The sequence below is a fragment of the Neolamprologus brichardi genome, chromosome 18 (genome assembly GCF_056152115.1).
Source record: "Neolamprologus brichardi isolate AB-2024 chromosome 18, ASM5615211v1, whole genome shotgun sequence".
Taxonomy (NCBI): Eukaryota; Metazoa; Chordata; class Actinopteri; order Cichliformes; family Cichlidae; genus Neolamprologus; species Neolamprologus brichardi.
In genome coordinates, this window is record NC_142121.1 from 17577498 (window position 1) to 17599271 (window position 21774).

Here is a 21774-nt window from a genome sequence, read left to right on the forward strand (position 1 = left end):
ATCCCCCAGCCATGTAGGAAGGAGTTTGCATGGAAGACACCAACTTATCTGCAAACACTTGTCAACTATTCTACATATGATAGTGAAACTTGTGCAATGCACGTTTTCAGAGTATATGCCTTCAAAGTAAAACTTACATATTCTGAAATGTGTTAGTTTGAAGGTGAACTCTTTCTTATTCTCATTTGTGTCTCACAGGTTGTCTACCGCTTGGCAAGCAGTGGGATAATAATTGCAAAGTACACAGGGTAGGTGACCACAACAATCTGTTAGTGAGCAAAGCAATCGCAAGAAGTTTTCAGCACAACACTATATACCTCGAGCAATGAATTTCACCTACTTGTAGGTAGTGCCAACGACCTTCAGCAGCCACTCACCAACCAGTCATGAAATACATCTTTTTGTCTAGTGACCTGTGGTTGTCTATGGTTTCAGACCAGACCAGTTAAAGACCTGCATAACTGGAGCCGAAGTTGAATAAACTGCTAAGGAAATACATGAACATATTTAGAGTATAAACCTTTACTTAAACATACACCTTTAAATATTACCTTTTTTATCTGAAAGGTTTTTTCGTTGGTTTCAATGTGAGTCTGTTGTGTCTCCATTTCCCTGAAAACCTTATGTGTATAAATAGTCATGTCTTTCCTCCAAGCCTTTGCCACAGAGTCCGTTAAACTTCCCATGTGTGGTCACTCTTTGACTTCCTGGGCTTATTTTGAGTTAGCTGAGGTTTTTTTTGTTGTTGTCTTGGAGTCTGCATTTGGGTTCTCATCCTACAGTACCTGATGATTGTTTTATCTCTGCATTATCATAAAGTTCAATAAGATACTGATTAAATTTTATACACTGAATGATAATCATTGATAATTTCCTTATTTTATGTAACAGAAACACCAAAAACCAAAAATATTTATTGTGTGATTAGACAAGAGGAGGCTAAGCAGAAAATCTATACCCCTATAAGTTTGGAATTGAGACTAAATTATTAATTTATCATGAGGAAAATATTTTTCTAAAAATCTAACAATTGTTTAGCACATATATTTTGTTTATTATGACTCAATTAAAAGTAACGATGGCAAATAAGACAGTAATTCAGCAATGAAACAGTAATAACATTTGATAATCCAGCTAATTCAGTTTGCACAAAGGCTTCACAGTTACCAAAGGTCTCTTCACTTGCTGTCGTCCAAACTCGTTAGTTACACTCTGAAACATGCGCTCTTGTTAGTACGAACTGATCAAACTTGGCAGCAGTGAACTGTGGTGAGTTTTCATACTAATTAAGGCTGCAGACAAGGGATTCAAAGTATAATGAGATTTACTCAAATTAAACACTGTTCTTTCACGATTGTCTGTCAGAACAAAGGCTGTAGGGGAAATTCTGTTAGGCAGGAACTAGCAGATTTAAATTCTATGTATTTACAGCATAGACGAATGATGTACAACAATAATTGGAGTTGGCAAGACATGTATAGAGTCCACCTGAAAAATAAAACCTTCAGTCTTACAATCCTTTAGAGTGTCATCAGTGTTTATATGTGTGCATGTGTGGGCTGTCAGTGTTTTAGACAAACGAGTGGTGAAACTGGATCTCATTCCATCACCTGAAGCCAAACTTGTCCATGGCGATGGCAAAATGTCTCGGCTGGTCGTAGCAGTGGTAGAGGTTGCGGTCGTCCATCGGGATCAGGTCAACATCACTGAAGATGAAGCAGTCATACTCTGCATCCTTCAAAGCCTCCGTGTAACCAACATTCAACAACTTAGCACGGTTGAAAGTGTCCTCGCCCAACTGCAAGACACACAAAGGAGAATTTGACATCAAGACACAAACCTAAAAACTTTGAGCACGTAAGGATACAAAGATATGCGATGTCAGGAAAACAGGCAGTGAATTTCTGATCAAATGTACATTATTAAAATGACCGTGTCATAGAAATGAGAAACAAAAAGAAGACCGTATATAAAATAAGACATTTTCATTTTTCTTCAGTATTATAAAACAATATTAAAGTGGGAGTAGAGGCCCCTGAAGTTATAAATCTGGTCTTTCACATGTTATACGAATGAAAACAACATCTGAATGTACAACTGCTACAGGCACTTTTATCATAAATAAAGAGAGAATGAGTCAGGATGTAGCAAATTAGGTCAGGCTCAAATCAAAGGTGTTTTTCTTCTATTAATCCACTATGAGCTGATGTGTTTATTGACCCCAAGGAAAGATCATTTGCCTGAACCAGCAAAACCCATCTGCTTCTGCGATAAAAGATAAACTCCATTTAAATATATATATATATATATATATATATATATATATATATATATATATATATATGTATTTATATTATTATATATTATTATATATATATATATATTAATTTTTGTAATGTCTGCTGCACTTGGGTGAAATTGATTCAAGCTATGTGTGAATGTGTATATGAAGTAATAATGTTTTTACTGTTGATAAATACAACAGTAAAAACACAGTGTAGAAAGTGGAAGACATAGTTCACGACAAAAAGCGAGCTTTAATAACTGATCTCCAAAAACAAAGCCCAAAGATGCAACGAGAAGAAGTAACCCAAAAGTCTGGGACAAAAGGGACTTTACATAAAAGAATATAAACTGGAACAAGACAGGAAGTAACACTGCCACAAACCAGGGCTTTTTATAGTCAAGTGATAGGGGAATTGACACAGAAAGGTAGCATGAGACCGGGGAAGACAATGAGACGGGGGAGGAAGTGAAGCTCAAAACAACACACAAGAGAAAACTGGCAACATATGTATCAAAATGCAGTACTGTGCAAAAGTCCTGAGTCATTCCATTCTTTATATTTTGCTTCCAAGGAGCCATATATGTTGTTTTAAACTGGTCCTTGTGCAACAGTTTTCCAGGTTTTCTGAGGCACTTTTAAAGTTATTTTTAACATTTTTCTTAGACATCGGTTGCTTTTTCACTCTCATGCATAATTTGTTCACATTTCTTTCGCTGAATTTATGAAAAAATGCCAAATACATTGGTTTGACAAACATGAAATAATATTTTTGTACCAGAAAGTTTATTTTTAATTATTAGCCAAAAGCCTGGAATATCTCTGCATGGTGTTCAGTGTGTCCTTCAAACAGTTTCAGGACACTGGAAAAGGGGAGGACAAACTACAAAGTGACAGCCCTAAAAGCTATTTACAGGAAACTAATTATCTGAAAGTCATGTCTTTAGGAAAAAGGAAAAATCTAGCAAAAACCTGACACAATACTTCAGAGATAAATCTGACCATTCAGTTGATTAATCAACTACTTTTTTTGCCCAACTTTTCCTGATTTCTTAACACTTTCTGAAATTTTCTTTTCCTTTCATCAAAACATGTAACGCTGAGAGCATCACTAAACATCAATATTTAGTGTCTGCAGTGTTAGTCTGAATTTAATGCTACAAACAGAATGAAGTGATGTGTTCACTGACCCTAAGAGACCCTGCTGCTGCAGTGAAGTGCATTTATTTTTCAGACATCCATGGCCCAGGTTCAACACTTTGGCTAAGATAAATTCTTACCCAGCAGCATACCGGCGTGAGTTAGTTGAGGTTAATATATATGACAGTTCAATAGTGTAGAGGGCACTGTATATCTCTCTCAGCAGAACCCATCTGCAACAGCTTGGTAAAGTCCAAGCCTTTGTCTAGCAGCAGGGAGGTCAGAAAGCAAGAAGAGAAGTTACTGCAACCTGAGACTGTTTGACACTTTGGCAGTCCATCAACCTCGAGAATGCTTTGGATTTATTTATTTATTTTCTTTTGCAGCTTTCTTGAGAACTACAGGGAAGAAGAAGAATCAAGGAGTGGAGACAGAAATGTGCCATCAAAAAGGGGAAATCAAAATCCAAACCATTTGTTTTGTCAGTAACTGGTGTACGAGACCGAGTCATAAAGATGGTTCCCCCTCGGGAAACTCTTACCTTACGTTCAGTTTACAACTAGTACATATATTTTAGAGCAAATTGCCTCGAGCCCTTTTTTTCTTAACAGGGGCAAGTACAGCCTTTACTGCAACAATTAAATCTCTAGTTGGGTCAGCAACTTCATCTGCCATAAATGCAAAAACCTGATACAGGCAGGAAGCAAAAGATCCAATATAATTTCTGAGAGAGACAGAGGGATGAGATCAAATTAACCTTATGCCCTAGAAATTACAACCATATATCAAAAAACTGTTTCCTAATTATGGCTTAGTGACAAATATCACTGCCTGAATTTTGTGGCTCTAAACTGGAGGATTTTCTCTCCTAAGGCTGGTGTCTATTATCTGGGCCAACAGATAAGCAATTTGAAGATGCTAAAGAGATGGGCTATGCCTGTAATAGCAATTTTGGCATTAACAAAAAAAGCAATGACTGTAACAGACACACCTATAAAATAAGTAATTCGCTTTAGCTAAACATTAAAGCAACAAGTTGACAAAAATAAGAAAATTCTATTTTTAAATTAAAATGTGAGTCTTTTAAAGAAGCCTTATGCAAAGTCTCCAAGATGTGACAAGAATATCAATTTATATTAATGAGACTCCACATTCATGTCATAAAAAGGCCTTCCAGTTTTGGATTAATGCTCAAGTGTACACAAAGTAGCAGAAAAATTAAAAAATGTTACAAATCTGCTGCAGTCACGCAATACTTGTCCAAAAGAGAAAACCACCCACTTTTGACAGCAAGGTGAATCTTTGAGATGATTAATGTATCTGCTGTCTGTCCAAACTTCTGATCAGTTTTCGATTTTTTTGTTGTTCTTGTTTCTATGCCGGTGCATTATCTGTTCGAACCGACCGTGAATCAAGTACAAAGCGTAATCCCCGTGGTAAGCCCACTAATACCTCAGATTTGAAAGCATAATCCATCTGTGCAGGTAACACACACAAAAAATCTATTGTCACAAATCCACCGGGGCTCCAAGTATCAGCTAAAATGGGCTTCTGCCTGTTTTTGAACAACAGTTGGTTTATTAGGTCGGAACCATATCGTATGAGGTCAGAAGAGAAAAAATACAACCCAGGAACAAACAGCAGACAGATCAGAGGCTGGTGATGAAGGGGAAAAGAGTGGAAACAAGAATACAGATGATACTAAAACAGCTTGTGTGCTCTGTGTAACTGTTGTGCATTTTTTCAAGTACTGATTTCACTATGAGTATGAGAGCTAGCTGACAAATTACAACCAACCACACCCTGTATAGAAAATAATATTAGGCCACACTAATCCCACTACCACAGGTGTATAAAATGAAGCACCTGGCCACATGGTCTGCCGTAACAAACATTAGTGAAAGAGCGGGTCAAACTAAAGAGCTCACTGAGTCCCACCATTGTGACAAGTTGGTTTGTGAAATTTCCTCCCACTTGGATTTTCCACAATCAACTCTAAGTGGAATTATTACAAAGCAGAAGCATTTAGGAACCACAGCAACTCAACTATGAAGCAGCAGACTGTGTAAATTTACAGAGCAGGGTCACTGAGTGCCTAACAGTCGCCAACGCTCTGTTGACTCGTTGAGTTCCAAACCTCCTCTGAAAAAAGCAATCTCTCCCCATAGACCAACACTGGCAGAAGACATCTGCAACTCCAAACGATATAATAAAAGTGTGACTCTTTTGTTCATTAACATTCTTTTAGACCTTCCCAGAGGCTAGAAAAGCAATTTTAAAATGTGATGCCATCCCAATTTCAAGTCAACTTTGTAACTGCAGATGTGTGGACACGAGCAGGAAAACAATGTGCATGTGAAGTGAGAAAGAAACCAGAATCTTTCTTTCAGTGTCTGGTGTCCAGTTGTTACAACACGTAATATTATATCACATATTATTTGTTACACAGTACAAAGATGCTGGCCAAGAATCCTAAACATCATGGAAACAATGACGCACTTAAAGTTCAACCTGACTTTCCAATATTTCCGCTGTTCGTTATCTCAAGTGTCTGCAAATATCTCTCAGAGCTATGTAAGAAAAATGCAGTTCTGCATAAAAACAGAGCGCTATTTTGTCCCAATTCCCTGTCTCGGCTTTGAGGGGAAAAACTTCACTTAGTGCAGTCGCACATGCCTCGAGCCTTTATACTTGGTTGCTGACACAGACACAGACAGCTGGAGACCTGATGGCCGAGTAGTCATTCCTGTCATACTTGAAATCGCCTTGATGTCAGCTGCCTGGGCGCATGCATAGCTGGTGCATTGCAATGTAAATTCTCCACTGAGAAGGCACGCACACAGAGTCCATGCTGACCGTCTAAGGGGGCAAAAATTTGCCCCTTTAATGATGCTGGGAACTTTTCCGTCTGTAGCCCATGGCAGTAACGCTGTATGGATTTTGATTGATTAATGGTTTCTCATAAACCTTGTGGAGTTTTATCAGAAGTTTACATTTCAAATTTATTTCTCAATTTGTAACCACAGTAATTAAAAGAATCGACACAATTTGACATCCTTAAGTTAAAGCATAGAAAACCATAGACATAGTTAATGCAGAAGTTTTAAAATGTTCTTTTCTTCTTTGGGTCCTAGCTGGCAGCTGGTCCAGGTGGTCGACTGTGGTGTATTGTGGGTCCACAGGATGTCAAGCTCTCTAAGTGACATTCTTCCAAGACTTTCGATCAGTGGCATTGGTTGTAGCTTGCTCGAGATCAAATTGTTGGCCCTTTAAGTCTGTTTGGTCCATGTTTTCTTTGGCATTTTTGTTTGACGTGCCAATGAGCACGCTGTAATTAGTGTGGTAGTTGACCTGGTGCACAAACCACTGAAGTTGACGTTGATGTATTTGGTCACTGCCAGTTGGTTGCTGCTGGCAACAGTCTCCAGTGACTTTGTTTCCCATGTGATCACTTATAGAAACTCCAAGGACTTGTCGTAGACAATGCACTTAGAACACCTCAAACTTGTCAATGTCTGGGTTTCAGAGCCGTAGGGGAAGATGGGCAGGATCAGTGTTTGGAAGAGATGAAAGTAGGTGTTTTAAAATTTAAAAAACAGATTAATTATTTCCCAAAGTTTAGGGAATTTTGGACATTTGCCAGTTCTTTGCATGCTTGTCACATATCATGATACATGTCATGTTTTGTTTCATACCGTGGTTTTGTTTTTTTGCTCGTTTTAATTACGTTTTTCTGTCTCTCTCAAATTATATGCTTCTGCTAAAATTTAAGAAACGCATTCTCCTTTTTTTGTGCTGGAACCTGCAATTTTCTTAAAATGTAACCACTGGTATTTTTTTCTAGGAGACTAAATGAGATTCTAACAGAGGTGCAAAAGAACACAAAGAGCTGTCAGGCATTGTTGTGTTTTTCCCAGCAGATCAGCTCATATATCTTTACAAAAAGTCCACCCCTCTTTGTGTGCTCCTAACCTCATTAAGCATTATTGCGGTCACTGTTTATTATTTTCATTAAGACATCTGTGTGGGAAACTCCCATCAACGCCGCTTTATGGTGCTCTATGTCTTCCCTAATCCCTTCATGCCATAAGTGAGTTTGCAGAAGGATGTAAATAAGTAAAACTGATACATGTTACAGTGGACAGGGCACTTAAGCATTGCAGGTAAACAGAGGCAGTGGGATTGATGGGTGCAGATTTTACATGTTTGAAGTAAGAACAGATACCTAGAAGGTGTTTTTTATTGCATATATTCAAAATTTAAAAAAAAAATGGTGAGACAAAGATACTGCAGTCTTTCTCCTTCTGCTCCATTTTTGGGCTTTTATTGTTTCTTCTTGTTGTTTTTTTTGTCTTGATGCTGTATTTTCCTCTACTGCTGGCCTTATTGTCATGTTTTCTCTTCAGGCTATTGTTTTCTGACCAAAACCTGTCTTTTTTTCTGACGCAGAATGCACTCGAAAGGACTGTTCAGCCACAATTTGCCTACAGTGGCCCACAGGGGACAGCGAAACCATTCATGTGTGAATATTTGACAAATCAACAAATTACAGGGTGAAATGCAGAAAGGGTACTCCAATTTAGCGGAGAGCAATTTTTGGCTTCTCATTTGCAAATTCATAGCCATCTTTTAACTTTCAAGGACATTTCTGCTCCATTAATTTTTGATCAGGCTCTACATAATACAGTGTGCATATGCATGCGGGCATGCAGCCTCAGCCCTGTGTAAATGAGTTTACTGACAAGTGTGACAAGTATGTGTGCCACAAAAATAGTTTTCTTCAGTTTGCCGAGACCTCTTCAGCTCACACTTGGAGGGAATATTGAAAAAAAAAAAAGTAAACAAGAAGTTCCCAAGATAGAATTTCATCTGGCTGGATGCTTGAAAACATCTGCTAACTCTGACGGAAGTTTTGTGTTTTGCATGTGTGCTTATTTCTGACACTTGCGTCCGCATTTTAAAAAATAAACTTAAAAACAAAGCAGGTAGCGGCCACTGTGACAGATTTTGTTTTTCAGGGAAGCTCTTGACTGTTTAGTAAACTGTGTACATACAAAAGGTTTTTTAGTTCGCTGTGTGGTAATTGTGGAGTAATTGCCAAAAGAGTGCTGTGTGCTGACATTTGTGTATTATTACAGTAATCTGGCAGATCAATGGTGATGTGCAATAAGTGCACTCAAGAAGAAGCTATCGCTATAAAATCAAAACTTTTAAATGCTCTCTTCACTTACAAATAACTAGAAGCATCATTTACGAGCCAGTGTTTACTCATTACTTATTTAAATGTGTAAATGTAACTAATGAACTGAATCAGTCAAACGTGGAGTGGAAATGTAAATATGGAAAACTGCATTCTGAAAATGTTGCTTGAGATTTATTTGGATTCATTTCCTTTTATATCCTGTCATATTTGGATTTCTGCATATCTTACCAAAAGTGGATACTTTTAGTAACTTTAATTGTAACAACATCTTCACTTTTCTTTTCTTTCTCGTCAATCAAGATTTGTGTTGACTACATTTCTTACTCGATGATGATGTTGGTGGCTCACCACTATCCATTAATAATGCGTTGGACAGTTCTTAAACCAATTTTAGTACTTGATGATAATACTATAAAATAGAGCATCTTTACAGATGTAGGCCACAAGAAGGTGAAAATAAACCAAAAGAAAGTAAAGTTTCAAACTGTAAACTGGACACAGGATGTTCACATATACTAGATTATAGACGAGCTAGCTTCTGCAGAGATGACTGCTACTTATTGTACGGTGTGTGATTGGGATAAAAGGAGCAGCTGGGAAAGTGAACCGCTGGGGTAAATCACTGGCTGCCTCCGGAAAAATGGGTGGGGTAATTGAAAGGAAAACACTCATCATCTAGCGACAAGGTGTCCAGTCACTTCACTGTAGAGGCTTAGTGACTGACAGCAGGAAACTCTGGTGCCTGTTGTGGTTGTTGACAGCTTCCTGTAATGTGTGTGTGTGTGTGTGTGTGTGTGTGCGTGTGTGTGTGTTCCCGTGTGCGCGACAGGCAGGATTTGTGTGTCTAGTCAGTCCTTACTGGTGGGGATGATTGCAAAACAAAACATGCTTTAAGGAACAATGTGGAATACCAACAGTAATAAACATTCCAGCAATTTTTAACAATGCCTCTAAAAGCCGCTTTGCATCAAAATCTTTAGTGATGAGATTTTCAGCACCTGCAGCGCTTTGTCAACTTTTGTGAAATCGATAATTTATCACTTCAACAAACCCGAAGAAAACAGTCATTGTGAGAAACCACTGGTGTCGGAGTTCTGATAAAAAATTCATGTCGCTATATCCCAGGTGTCTTGAAAGCTCAGTGCACTTCTGAGTTGTCCCGCTTGTTAGAAATCCGCGTGTACCCACCCATCGAATGTGGTCTCTACTTTCATGACTACTGTGCCAGAAAATGACCCTGTGGTTCATTTGTGCAAGCTCTTAATACAATTTGTGGTTAGTGCACGCTAAAAGTACGTGACGTGTAGCTGATGTGTGTGTATGTTTGTGTGTCAGGATTAAAAATGTCCCCTGTAGTCACTGTCTGTCTGTGCTTCTCATGCTGCTTTTTTTACGTTTGGTTTTTTTAAGCTCCTCCTTCTTTGTGATGAATTCAAGGCAAGGAAACTCCTTTTCCTGTTCAAAGCCACTTTTAACCAATCAGCATGCTACATGCATCATCCCAGTTTTGTCATGGTCCTGAGCCTGTGGACTCAAGTGGTTTTGGTTTTGATTATTATCTTATGTTTCAAGTTAATTCTTGTTCTTAGCTTTGGTTTCTGTTTTGTATTTTGATGGTAAATAAAGCTCACTCATTGCATCGTCAGCCTGTGATTGGGTCCTTTTTCCTTCAACCCCATACGACTGCCGCAGCAGCCGTGACAAGTTTGGCTACATGCTTTTATTATGCTAGCATGTCTGCATAGGATCCACACCTAAAATCCTTCACCCTGTGTAGTGAAATACCTTCATAAACCATTTTCTAACATTTAAGATTATGAAAACTTGTTGTATTTTATCAGACCATATTCTTTTCAGTAAGTCAGACTCCTTCATGACAGTCACCTGATTCTTAACACATTTCTAGTCCTTTGACGTGGCAGCAGTCTTTTTTAGCTTCAGTAAGGGTAGAATAGACGTCCAATATCATCGTTCAGTTGAGGAACTTGTTGCTGCTTTCAGAAATTTCACAGTACTTTAAAGATCTATAAATTTCTCTACCATGTCTGTAAAACCTGCTGCACAATTATACAGATGTAAAACATTACATCCTTTCAAACAGGTAAATATTACACAGTTAAAGGTGCAGCTCTTGGATATTTATTGCTGACATAGCTTAAATCCTTTAATCCACTAAGTCATTTTGTAAATGTCACCTTATCAAGAAAAGCATTTTAAAGGGAAATAATAATCTATCAATCTTTTTTTCTTTTTTTTTTGAAAGCATGTTTAGAATAAAACCCACCAACACTAAAACCACTTCAGTCCATGAGGCAGAGGTAGAGTAGAGTTGTTTCCACTCTCGCCCAGCAACAACACTCATACAGTCAGTTTTCACGGTCTCGGTGATGTCCCCCATCTTTTCCCCTCTGTGGGAGTTCCTACTGTCATTTTATAAGTGTTTAATTTTTTGCCTTACATTAACAACTGAATGACTTGTTGAAGCTGTCATGGGTCATCAAATTAATCTGTTAATGTAAATTATTCTTATGTATAAGGACATTATCTGCTGAACAGTCAAAAAGCTGCTGATACACTAAGAATAATATAAGTCTGATATTTTTTTAACATAAATACATAACATTTAATTATAATAATAATTTTTTTTTATTCAATTTAAATGTACGTTTTCAAAAAAAGTTTGTGGAAGAACTTTTCCTCTCTTTAATAGTGTGACAGCAGGAAATGGAGCAAGAGTGGAACTGGGAATGACATGCAATAAAATCTCAATAGCTAAGCACCAAGGATGGTAAAAGACAACATTAGCCAGCAATGCCCACCCTGGAACCGGTGGGTGGGGAAGTAGATGGAGTTTCAACATGAAACGGCAACTGGGCGATCTCCAAACTCCTGCTGGTAAGAATCACATGACCAGATCCAAACAAATCCAGAGCAACCAGTTAATGAACCTTCAAAGAGCATTGCAGCCCATTTAACAGATGCAGCAAAGCAGAAATATGTTTTTCATGTTGTGAATTTATGCTTGCTATATATGGTAAGCTGACATTTACCATATAGCACGTTACACTAATAACAGTTATAATGTTGAAGTATTAGTCTTATAAACAGATAAGGGGTAGGTAAAAGAAGTCAGCTAAAGCCTCAGTCACACAGGCCTGGAGACAGCTTGGCGACCTCATGGTAACTACCAGTTGCTAAGGAAAAATGTGTATTTCCCAATCAGTTTGGTAGGGAGTGGTTGCTGGCTGTTGCTATGTAATATCGGTCTAAGAGAGGGACATGGTGCTGCACCACACATTTCTTTGTGAATGCTTTGGTTGCTAGCAGACTGCCACAATCACCTGTAGTTTGCATGGACGATGTTGAACTGTCTGGAAGCACTCACTAACTAACCACAAAGAGGTAGGGAAATGCGAAAAAAATGCGATGCAAACTGGAAAACGGAGAATATCAAAGTAAAAGTGATGCCTTTCAAAATGCAACCAACATATTTCTAAAGCCACAGCGTTAACTTTGAAGGTGAATGGTCTTCGTTTCGGGTTTGCATTGCACTTTTCACAGTTCAACCACCACTTGGCAAGTAGTTGGTGAGTGTTTGCAATTGGTGTCGCAAAACAACATACCTGTTTGCAACCAATGCCAACAAACAGCTTCCAGCAACCACTTGCCAGCTGGTTGGGGAATCACATTCTTCCCTAGAGACTGGTGGTTACAAAGAGGTTGCAGACTGGACTCTAGATCTGCACGACTTTGGTCAAATCTAACTTCTGTATTATATTTATATAAACACATAATATTCTCCAAAAAGTATAAAATCAGTGATATTCACCTTTAATGGGGAAAAGTTGTTTAGTTAAGTGATGCAATATAATTCAAACACTTTGCATCCAAACTCAATGCAATACAGCGTGAAATTATGGTTTCAGATAAAGTGGCAGGATAATTAATTTAAAAAGCCTTCAGGCCCTTCAGTTAGAAAAATACAATATAAAACAGCAATACAATAACAACAAAAGAAATTAAGGGATTTAACATTTGCCATATCCAATCTAATTTAGCTTCTGTTTGCCCTCAAACTTTTCTTTAACTTCACAGCTTTCACTGCCTCTTGTATTCACTATTTGACTTCTGAGCTCTAAAGGGAGAAAGGTAAATCTTCTTCCACCTCTCCAACTGCCTGCACTTCCTGCTCTCGGGTCATCAGTTACATTTATTTTCTCTCTGCTCTTCTCGGGCTCCTTGCTCTGTCTGTCTCTGGCAGGTCTTCCCTGGTGTGTCTGCAGTAATCTGGTCAGTGTCAGCCATTCTCCCCCTACATGCCCTCGGAAAACCAATTAACCCTATCAGCCATATCTGAGTATCACCAGATAAATCCAGTGCCGCTGCCTCTATGAAAGAGAGAGAGAGAACATGTGTGTGCGTATGTGATGAAGACAAATATATACTGTAACTTTCTCCTAGGCCTGGTCATTGCACACGCACCTATTGTTGTTGCCATGGAGAGGGATTAAGGTACAATCAGTGCTTTGCCTGGATGTCTGTCAGCAGATCGTCAGACCTAACGTGGGTGTTTCTGAATGGTACATGTGTGTAAGTCCATGCACAACCTGTGAATGTCTATGTGCACGCAAGTGAGTGTGACAGGATTTCAGGCTCCTTTGGAGATGCGGAGGTGGGGACTCGTGTCCTATTATTTGGCCAGTCGACCAGTGCGGGGAAAGAGCAACCACAGGAGATGTACAGAGAATTCATTTTATCTCACTTAATGGAGATTTAGCTGAACATGCTCAGGTTTTCCTGTGTGTGTGTGTTTTCTGTGTGTGTGTTTGATTTTTTTTATATATAAAAAAACAGTGCAAGTGTACAAAAGAACATTGACTTGCTTTGATGTAAAAAAAGTTAACATTGTTATTATTTACTGCTATTTCAAGACAGGGGTGATGATGCTGGAATAAAATGAATGAGCATGAGCTTACTCATCTTTTTTGTATTTGTGGAAAAATTAATTAGCTTAAAAATGTTACAAAGGCCAAACACACTTGGTAGTCCTCACACTACAAACACTTTTTGTAAATTTGCAGTAAAAACATGCTGTTAGACAATCCAAATTACTACACTCACAAGCCACTTTATTAGTTATACATACTCAACCTACTCAATCATCCAGTCATATGGCAGCAACGCATTCACGCATGTGGCAAGATGAACTGCTCAATACCAGCACAGGGAAGAAAGGTCATTTAAGTGACTTTTAATGTGGCATGGTTGATAGTGACAGACAGGCTGGTCTGAGTGTTTCAGAAACTACTGGGATTTTCCCGCATTTTCCTTAAAGCGGATGGCCTACAGAGGCAGAAGGCCACACCGGGTGCCACTGCTAAGAACTAGAAACTGAGGCTACACAGAGTCAAGTGTGAACTGAGTGGTTAAGATCAGTCTCAACCTGTGTTACAAGATTCGAAATCTAAAAAACACAAAAACATGGTTTCATCCTGCTGTACTAAGCTATGACAGTTGAGGTTGCTGGTGCTGGTGTATCAGTGTTTAGGATATTTTCTTGGCACACCATAGTTTGGTACACCCTTTTGTACCAGTTGAGCATTATTTAAATGCCACAGCCTACCCATTGTCCATTTACCATGTCCATCCTGTAGTGAGCAGTGTGTCCATCTTCTAATGGCTGTTTCCAGCAGGATAACGCAACATCAATCAATCAATCAATCAAAATTTATTTATATAGCACATTTAAAAACAACAGTTTTGATCAAAGTGCTTCACAAATTTAAAAAAAAAAAAAAAAAAAAAAAAAAAAAAACTGGTCACAACATGGTCACAAAGCCCCAAAAATCTCCAACTGGTTACTTGAACATGACAATGAGTATCCATGGATACCAGATCTCAATCCAACAGATCATCTTTGGAATCTAATGGAACAGGAGATTCACATCTTGGACGTGCAGCTGACAAATCTGCAACAACTGTGTGATGCTGTCATGTCAACACAGACTGAAATGTCTGAGGAAAGTTTCCAGCACCTTGTTGAATCTATGCCATGAAGATTTAAGGCACAAGGGGTTCAACTTAGTATTAGCAAGGAGTAATTAATAAAGTGGCCAGTGAGTGGATTTTTCCACAGTTTCACTCTGGTGAGCATGGCTTTAGCTTGAGACCAGTTGGCTGTATCCATAAAACAAGACATTAAAAAAAAAAAGCCTGTTACACTGCTGTCAGTCACTCACTGAGATAATTTAATTAACGAGCTGGTTATCGCTAAAAATATCAGCTAGTGAACGGCCGTCCTTTCAACTCTTCAAATTTGAGCGTTGCCAGCTATAAAGCGGCTGCTTTTATTTGCTCTATGTGAAGTGGATTTACTGTTTAAACATTATTCCTTTTAAGTGGTAAATCTACAAATATTCAAATCTGAAGCTAAAACGTGACAATTTGACAGAATTAACCATTAAATTATTATTAAAAAAGTACATATGAGAGAGAAAGAAGAAAGCGAGAGAATGATAAAGAGAGCTACCATGTTCATTAGAGCCTGCATGAACACTAAATGCACTCGGCCATGCGTTCTTAATAAAAGATGATTATCCCTTCATTTCACCGCCACCTGGGAAACAGGAAGCTCATCAAAGCTTGATTAGATACTGCAGTCAGCCATGCACACAGAAACACAAACACGGCCGGCCTATGTATATCTAATTCATAACCTTACAGTCTTCAATCGTACCCGCAGCAGTGTGTTTTCTGCTTTATGAGAGCTTGGCAGAGAACACAAAGACTGAGTAGAGAAGAGCGTGACAGAGTTGGCGTGGGGCCAGAATAACTAATTTGCTGTAATGACTTTCTGGCAGTTCTGACACAGAGGAGCTCCCACATAAAGTGAGAGGCCGGGCCACGATGGGCAATTCAATTACGATTCCGTCACAGTAGCCGATAGTCGCAGATCAGGGCAACATCAGCACGACAGCCGGCGATGATACGCTACACTGCCGGGCCGAAACAATGAAGCAGGTAATGCCTTTTTTCCTTTTTTCCCCCGGTAAATAAATACAGGACACATCTCTAATATCCCGCACAGGGTTGGTTGTTTTGTTGCAGAAATGTGGACCAAGCTATCCATATGGAAATCAAAAGTAAGACTGCACCCCACTATATATTTTTTTATTTCTGACTAGATGAGGACATGCTGTACTCTTTTTTTTTTTGGTATATATTATGTGCAAAAGGAGAAATAAGAATTATTCTTCCCTCTATCTGGCACAAAGTAAGTGTTATACTTTTGTTCCTAATTAAAGGTTCAAATAATTTGAAATGTTCACAGCAAAGGTCAAAAATCCTCAAGAGGACAAAGCTGAAATTGGCAATGGAAATTAAAACAGGGAGCTCAAATCAGTTTAAAAAAAAAAAAAAGAGAAGACATTTGATTCCTCGTCCCGTTCCTTCAGTGCTGAAACAATCATGAATTATATTTGGCACAGCCAAAATGATCCAAAGTCTGAACAAAAAAAGTAGATCACACTAGTGTCCCTCAGCTGCTCCAGAATATTTTTCTGCTCTTTGCCTTCCTTTAATTTGCCTGAATAAAAAAAAAAATCATATCAATAATGGATAAAATAATACTGGATAGCATGACCCCAAATTCACACACAAATAATTATCATTTGACTTTGCTGTTATTTTCAGCTCTTGGCATATCTTTCTGCTTATTGTTTTGGGATTACACCACCCAAGTTTTCTGTTTTAAGCCCCCCCTCCCCCCAAAAAAACCCATCTCAAGATCCTGTATGCTACAAAGTCATCGCCAAAAAGCAGGAAAACAACCAGACGATGGAGAGAGCATTTGTAATAAAACATTTATCTAAATCTCCTAATATTGCTCCTCATCTGCTGAATGTGTACATAAGAAGCTGTATCTGACATGTTCACTGTAAACTCCAGCTCCTGGTTTGTGCATCTGCAATTTAGAAAAGGTCCATGTGACGTCAGTGTTATTCAAAGACTGACTGTAAGAAGAACTTAGCTTTCAATCACCGTCACGATTAAAATATGCTATATTTCATATCTTTGGCGTCATTCTTTTTCAGCACTTTCACAGATTTTTACACCGCTAACCAAAACAGGCAAAACATGGAACAGGAACATTGTAAATTAACAGGTAGATTTACACACTTTTCTCTAAAATTCATACTTATGGGATGTTTATCTTAATTCTTTATCTATGTGAGGGCAACTAGATGTCTTGAAAACAATGATTCTGCCTTGTTAACTTAGGCTTGCAGGCCGAGAAACTTGTGAGTGGCTACCCAGGTTAATGATGAGTGGTTCCTGGAAGATATTAGGTGAGAGGGGTTGCAAAAGCCTCCTTGCGAACACTGTGGTCAATAGCAGATTAAAAATGGTCGCCTGTAGTTTGCATAAAAGACAAAAGTCAACTTGTCTTCAAGCACTTGCCAACTACTTGCTGTAGTTGGCACTGTAGTGAAACTTGGAAGTTTGACCTTCAAAGTTAGAGTGGATTCTCTCTAAACAAGTTGGTTGCAGTGGTAAGGCACAACTTTTACTTTGAAAACAAATGATTTACATTTTCGGTTGCGCATTTTCAAGGTTCACTACCGCTCACTGGGTAGTTGGTGAGCACAGAAAAGTCGGTGCTTTTGTGCAAACTGTAGGTGACAATCTGCTGGCAACCAAAGCAATCAAAAATGATGTTTTTCGGTGCGACACTCCCTTTGCGGCTGATTTCACCTGCCTACAGCCTGCTACCACTCGCCAGCTAGTCGAGGAATGCACATTTTTCTGCGGATTGCCTGGCTCTGTGAGACCTAAGCTGTAATTCAATTTAGGCTAGATTTGTTTTCCTGCAGAGACGCCAAGAAAATTACCAGACAACATTTAGCTTGGCGGAAATATGGTGAAACATAAAAATACCATGTGATTGACAAACCACAGTACAGTTAGCAGTGCCCTGCGATGACAGTATAAGTGAGTGAGCTGACCAAAGAATGACTGGCACTGAACCAGATTCATCAACATGACGGATTAAGCCAAAGAGGACGAGGGTAAGAAAGAGAGAGGAAGACTGACAAAATGATGAAATAAAGGGAGCGGGAGAGGAAGAGAAAAGAAAAATATGATGATGATGATGATGATGATAACAGAGTAGCTGCCAAGAGAAATGACAGCAAAGGTTAGAGCTGCCCTGTAGGGGTTGGCTGACATGTGTCACTCAGAGAAAAAGCAGACTTGTGCAGAAAAGCACACACGCATGCATGGACACACTAACACATCAAAATGTCCTCACTCTGATGGACTAAACCTCAAACTTGTCCTCACTAAGACAACTGTGCCATATGGACCTGCTCTTGTAAACATATGGGGCTTTGGTTGTGAGTAAAAAAAACACTGTGATGGTCTAGTAACAAGAAACACACATAAACAGATCCTGTACTTAGGAGTTACCACCTGACATGTGTGAGTGGTAAGCGAAAGGCGAGTGGCAGGGAGGTGAAGGGATGAGAATCAAACCCACCTGACATTTTGACAAATACGTGCAGATGCTTGCTGTGACTTGTAGCTTTGACCTGCTGTGTCAGACCTGCTCTCACAGACATATGGCACTCTGATTCTAACACCCTGTGATGCTGTAAAAAAAACAAAAACAAAGCAAAACAAAAAAGATCCCTAAAATAAAAAAGGTGTGCTTTCCAGAAGCACCCTTCTTTCTTGGGCATTAAAGCCCTAGAGGTCCTCATCACATCTGGGCTCCTCAGCATCAAGGGCACTTAGTACACATTCAGCTGGAAACTATTTCCCCCCAAAACACCTTTACTGCAGGGAACATAATATTCACAGTGCAGCAGGTACCACTTTCACTACACACAAGCTTGATAAGAGCGTTAGAAGCATTGGTAAAAATTTATCAAAAAGAGGTAAATAACACTTGAAAGTACTTGGTATCTTGTGCATTGCATCGTACACAAATATTTTATCAATATTTGCACTCTCTACGGCCTCTCAGTGCATTTTCGCACCTATAGTTCATTTACTCTGGTCTGAATCAGTTCATGGTTCTGGAAGCCAAAATGCATCAGTACAAATGTTCATTGCGCTTTGTGGCCAGATGGGTCTGGGGCAGGGGCAACAAACAAACACAGGAAGAAGCTGGTGTTTTCTGGGCTAGTGGATAAAATTGAAGATTTCCATTCATCTTATGGCTAGCTGGTTCAGTTTGTGCACTCTATGTCTATAATACTGAGCCATAATCCCAGAATGTAAAGCATACCTTGCTACTTCAAGCCTTTTAGCTCAGACTTACCATACCATACCATACAATACCATACTATATTTATAAAGCACTTTAAAACAACCACTGCTGACATAAAGTGGTGTAAACTGGAACTAAATAATGAAGATACATTAAATATAACCCATTAAAACGTCAAATAGCGAAAAGATGTGCGTGACTCGAAAGCCAAACAATAAAAGTTAGCTTTAGGACGTGTTTTAAAAGAAGCAATCATTGAAATCACATGACATTTTCACCAAAAACAAACAATACTAGAGTTTATTTGAAACTTGACCGAGATCATCTCCTCCAAACGGTCTCGGTGGGGTCATTTTTGTCACGTGTCGGGTTTGACCGTGACAGTATTTTGTGTTTGCCTGAAACTGTTTCCCTCTTTCACTCTCTCTCTTGCCTCTGTCATGTCACTGTGTCCGTGTCTCAGCGTTAGTGATTTCCTGTTTTATTGTGACAGTCACTTGTTCTGTGCGCATTGTGTTCAGTTTTGCTTCGCCTGTCTGGTTAGTCAGACTTAGTTCATCTGTGTTCCCCGGTGTGTTTAATTTCCCTAATTTCCTTGTGTGTCATGTCACTGTCGTTTCATCCCCTCTCGCTGTGTGAGCCGTCTGTTTGGAGTTTTCCTTGTCACCTGAATTAATATCCCTGAGTTCCTGCTTTATGTCCTGTAAACTCAGAGGTCTAAATTTAAGAGCAGCTTTAATGCTGAGTCCTGCATTTGGTCCAGTCTTGCCTACCTCACACAGTGTGTTACGACAGTTTATGCAGCTAATGATTAGAAGTGACAGAAAACATTTTGTTGGGCATCATTATAAAACAAATCCATAATAAACTAGAATTTCAGCATTTTAAGTTGTCTGAAAGGACTATAATACTCCTGCATGTTCTCTATTTTGAGGTTTTGCCTGTGATGCGAGCCTTCAGGCAATCAAAGGTCTTTTCATACCAAAGCAGGTGACTTGTGCAGAGCAGGATGAAGACTGAACAATCTGTTCGCTTCCACAGACAAAAAAACTAAAAAACTCCAACGACACCTTTAGTCACAAAACTCCAGTGAAATGCCACCATATGAGATGAGTACCTGTTAGCAGGGTGATTTCATCACATTTGCATGAACTTAGCTGAGAGACGTTTACACTAGTTTAATCTGTGTGCTTAAAATCTCAGGTCAATTTTCTGTAACCTTTCAGCAAATTAGAAACTTTTTTCTTGTTCTGATGTTTCATCATATCTCTATTCTCCTGATCAGTCGCGGCTAAATCTATACAGCTTCTTCCAGGTACGACACAAACACACAGAGGCTGGATTACATGCGAAACTACAGCTCGAGATGACTCATCCTTCCCCATTTCCCATCAGGACCAATATGGGACGCCATCTGCCTCACCCTAATGATGACCGAGCCTTCTCTTCTTTCCCCATCACTTGGAGATATTGCTCAGTCCGAGTTTTTACTCAAGCAAATAAGGAATGAGTCAATCTCCAATCTCACCGGAAGAATCCGGAAGCATTGCTCAGTGAGTGAACAGACAAAGACACGCAGTCATAAGATGAGCTAATAATGGGTAATGATTCTCTTCTTGGAATTGTTTCTGGTGAATGAAAGTAGGAAAGCGTGAAAAAGAGACTTTCTTTAAAATGCGCCGCGTCGAAAATCAACACATTTCCTCCCGCTTTACTGCAGTTTCGACACATTTCTCAGCTGAGTTTCAAATGAGAAAAAAGGTTTAAGGTTTCAGAGATGCTACAGGTTGAGTACAGTATGAGGCGATGGGCCTGACTCTATTTTAGCCTCAATTGTTTTGGTTTAAGAGCCAACATCTGAGGTGTGGTTGACAGTGATGAGCAATTCTCACACTTCATCATGTTAGCACTCTCAGACTGTAGATGGAAAGAGAGCAGCTATGAACAGTATTACATTATATAGCATAAACAATTCTAATTATATTATATTGACTTTTATGGGTGACTCACTCCCAGGCACTAAATATGTATGTCAGACAAGCTGAAGGCTGTTACTGGAAGAAATTGGCTGAAATTCAGATGCTGCCCCAAAAACCTAATTGTGATTGCTTTGGTTGGCAGCAGATTGGTGTGGTTGCCAAGAGTTTGCATGGAAGACACCAACTTGTCTGCAATCATTCCCAAACTGTTTGCTGAGGGGTAATAAAACTTGAAAGAGTGCTACGCAAACGATAATGGAAACAGTTTACCTTCAAAGTTCTGCCTTACCGAGGATAATACACGTAACTATAACTAAACTGACTGTGATGAACATTTTTATTTAGACTTTGGATATTTACAAACCTGTGTGTCTACTTTCTGTGTTTATATTCTAATAGCTATACTGTTTTTGCTAAAAACACCTTTCCTGTAAATACAGCGATACTTAAAACGACCAAAGCTAACACTGAACTAATGACGAACTGAACAAAAATGAAACATTTTCAAATAATAAAATAAGCAGCTCCATTCTGGAAACTAAAGAGAAAGACGTCAGCATGAAATAAAAATAAAAACTAATTTAGGAATACAAAACTGGAACAACTCTGCGCCTTAGTGCTGCAACCAGCACTTCAAAAGGCACAGCTTCACTACCACTTGGGAATAAACATTTTGTCTCTAGTGATCTGTTGCCAGGAGATTACAGACCCTTCTCGATGGCTGCGTAACCTGTTATTTTATTTAATATCAAAATATCACAATGCTGGTCTGTTTCTGCTGTGTGCATAGAAGCATTAGCAAACAGTTGCTTTTCATTTTAGCTTAACAAATGTTAAGATTATGGGTTTAAAATGCTTCCTTTTTCTTTGCAGTCAGTCTGTAAGGGAAGATTTT

The 21774-nt window shown here is 38.9% G+C and overlaps 1 protein-coding gene across 1 annotated transcript in view; it reads right to left on the reverse strand.

Moving 5' to 3' along the window:
- The window catches only part of b4galt2 (beta-1,4-galactosyltransferase 2), a 208894-nt gene that overhangs the window by 44359 nt on the left and 142761 nt on the right, over window positions 1-21774 (reverse strand). Inside the window, exon 5 of the mRNA XM_006792142.3 lies at window positions 1611-1798. Within this exon, the coding sequence (XP_006792205.1) occupies window positions 1611-1798 (188 nt within the window). The remainder of the gene's footprint in view (window positions 1-1610; window positions 1799-21774) is intronic.